We start from the raw sequence: 3,654 nt of genomic DNA on the forward strand, positions 1-3,654 counted from the left end.
TAAAAATTGTAATTTAAGGAAGATATATACAAATACATACATTTTTAACTAATAAGAAATAATACAAAATGTTCTAAAAATTAATCAAAAAAATTTTATTAATTCCTAAAAAAATTTCAAGCAACAATTTCTTGCAAAAATTTTTGTTTTAGTTTTATTAATAAATTAATAAGAAAAAATAACCATATTATAAAATACATAGAAATACATTACATTGCGACAACTTATATATATATTTCTCACTGCTGCGAATCATTAAATTCAAATAAACAAATGGAAGCAATATATATCGAAATAAATGTACTGAATAATTATTGGGTAAAAGTTATATTAAATTATATCTTATTCATGAACAATAAATAAAGTATGAATAAAGTATTAATAATTTAATAATTTATTCTATACTTGTATCTGTACTTATACAGTATTTATATCTGTATATTTGTATATAAACTTTAATAATAAACAAATTAAAAATAATCTTAATAGAAAATTAAAATCATATTGGCATCAGAGGTGACAATTCATTAAAGGTAACAAAATCTATCTATTTTATCATTTGCTTTTAGTTGTGCTGTTCTGTTATTCAAAATAAATAACAAATTAATGTTAGAAATGTTACGTATACCATATTATGTTTTTACTACTAATTTGCATAATTATAAAAAGAAAAGAACTTAAATATTTTTAATATTTTTCTGTTATATTTCTATTATCAATCTAACAAATTTTGTTATAATTCTCTATCAAATCTGCTTTTAAATAACAAACTATCAGGATTTGAAAAAGATTTGAAATCTGCTGAAAAAAATTGATATAATCTAACAAACTCTGTACAAAATCAATATTTATTTTCATATTATATTTTTTGATTAGATAGATATTATAACTTAACTACTATCAAATTGGTAATAAGAATAAAACAGAATTTACACAGCAAATTGTGATGTCAAAAAAAATAATAAAAATTGAATACATTCTGTAATTTCAACAATTTAAATTTTAAATGCAAGCACATAATTAAATAGTTTACGATCATCACATAAGAACCATCATATAAATTTAATAATATTTTTTTTTTAATAAATTCTTTTTTTTTGTAAAATAAATTCTAATATTATTAATAAAATAGAATAAATTTTAAATACTAGTTATGTTATTTAAAATTTAAATGATTGACATTAAAAATTTGCTATTTTTGTTGCCTTTTTAATATCAAAATCTGCTGAAGCAAATTGTTTTATTTTTATTCTTAATTTGACAACAAATTAAATTAACTGATTTTATTTTATTTTTTATTTTTTTCTTTATCTGTTTTAGCAGGTTTTGTTATATTTCTACTATCAATCTAATAATTTGGATATATATATTTGAATAAATTTGCAATTTTTCTGATAAAGAATTTTAAAAAAATCTATTGCTCATTGACTGAGTAATTTAACTGATTGTATTTTTATTTTTTATTTATATATTAATTAATTAAAATATTTATATTTTAATGAACATCAATTTGAATTCAAATTTAAAGAAATATATTAAATATAATTGTAATATTTGCAAAAATATTACAATTTTTATGATTATATAAAATATTCAATGTCTTCGGAGAGTTGATATTTTAGAAATCAAAATAATATTGCAATCGCGAAAATTAGTATATAAAAATATCGATTGAAATTTATTTATTAATTTATAATTTTATATTATAATTTTATTATAAATTTTCTTTTTCGATAATTTATAATTTTATTTACTAAATTATAAACAATTAAAATTGTCTTAGATGAAATAGAGATAAAGTAAAATAATATTTGTTTTGATTTTTAAAATCAATCTTTCAAAAGTGTCTCACAAATATATCAATATCTTGCATAGCCTTATTTCATATATGGAATATATAAATATTGAAAAAATTGAAGAAATTGAAAATTTAAATAAAAATAAAATTTGGTGAATGTAATAATATGACATTAATGTAAGCATATTTAAATTTATATCATATAATATAATCATCATTCTTTTCTAACGATAACAATTTTTATCATATTTTATTATTTTATACATATATATATAAATATTTATATTAAATGTAAAAGAATATAATATCATGAATTGAAAATCGAACATCTAAAAAAAATCGATTAGTGAAACGAATTCGATAAAATCGAAATTCATATTATTCAATTATCGATAAATATTATCGACATATCGATAATTTACAATCTAGTTAAATATATACATAATTCCTTTAGATCATCTTTAGATCGCGTAATCAACAGCTTTTTCGTAAGCATATTGGTATTTTAACTCTTATTAAGGTTTAGTTTGTAATTATATAAAAAAATAGTATATGATATGAACATATAATAAGTAAAAAAAATATAATTATTCTTATATAAATGAATTATTATAATATCTTTTATATTGTTTGACATTCGAATTGCATATATGACAACTATGTAAGTTTGTAGTTTGTTAGCAACACATTCCTTCAAGATAAACAAATCCTTATTTATATAAATGATCGATTAAAATATTTTTCATTATGAATAGAATATACATTTCTATAACAAAAAAACATCAAAATGTTATATTTGGAAATTTAACTTTTTATTGTTTTAAGTATAATAAAAATTGCAATAAAAATTTTATTATTATAAATATATATAAAAATATTTGATAATTTTATTTAAATGTATAAATTTAAAATATATTATATTTTATATTTATATACTAGTATTTTAATGAAAAAATATCTTTTTTTCATGTTTCAGTTGAGCAGCAAATGATATGTATAATGTATTTATATAAATCTTATATTTAATTATTTAGTGTAAATTAATGTAAAATTATAGAAAAAAATATTCTAATTGGTATGTATGTTCTAATATCATAAATCTATAGAATAAAAATTGGATTTAAATATTAAAAAATATTTATTATTATGTCACAAATGTGTCAATAAACAAGTTAAATTTTTATATGAATGATTATCTTTTATTAATAAATAAAATTTAGTGTACTATTATATGATATAAAAACATGGCAGAAAATGGATCAATCATAATACCAAATATAAAACAATTACATGAGAATGATCATACATCTACTACGAATATAGATTATTCTAGCATTAGAGGAAAGGTATCTTTTTTTGTATCTTATATATATTTTTAATAATCTTATGATAAATAATGAATTAATTTTAATAAATTACAGAATATTTTAGTTAGTCCATCAGAAGATCAATATGAATTATTACTTAAACGTTTAAAAGAAAGAATTCAAGATGGTGGTAGTGAAACAATTTTTGATATTGGTATTAGTGGAGGTATATATTTTATTTTTATAATATTTATAAAAAATTTTTATATAAAAATATTCATAATCTATGTCAATTTAGATGGTTCTGAAGATGGTTTAAAAGAAGATGAATATGAAGCATCACTTGCAACTTTACAATCTCTTGCTGCAACATTAGAAGCAGATTGTGTACTTTTACGTCAGAGTAAAGTTGATCATGGTCTTATAGGACAATATTTAGTGCGAAGACGTTTAGATAGACAAGATTTCTTAGAAATAAGGTATTTGTTTTAAAAAGATAATATTAAAGTAAATAATGTTATATGTAATGTTATATATATATATATATAT

General features: G+C 17.8%; 1 protein-coding gene across 1 annotated transcript in view; it reads left to right on the plus strand.

Annotated features, from left to right (window-relative positions):
* The first annotated feature begins 2,774 nt into the window (after positions 1 to 2,774).
* Positions 2,775 to 3,654, plus strand: part of LOC102676663 (GTP-binding protein 1) — a 4,059-nt gene continuing 3,179 nt past the window's right edge. Inside the window, 3 exon segments of the mRNA XM_006623629.2 lie at positions 2,775 to 3,144; positions 3,220 to 3,331; positions 3,404 to 3,623. Of these exon segments, the coding sequence (XP_006623692.1) occupies positions 3,043 to 3,144; positions 3,220 to 3,331; positions 3,404 to 3,623 (434 nt within the window). The 5' untranslated portion in view covers positions 2,775 to 3,042.

Source organism: Apis dorsata, unplaced genomic scaffold, assembly GCF_000469605.1.
Source record: "Apis dorsata unplaced genomic scaffold, Apis dorsata 1.3 scaffold_927, whole genome shotgun sequence".
In the NCBI taxonomy this organism is placed as follows: Eukaryota; Metazoa; Arthropoda; class Insecta; order Hymenoptera; family Apidae; genus Apis; species Apis dorsata.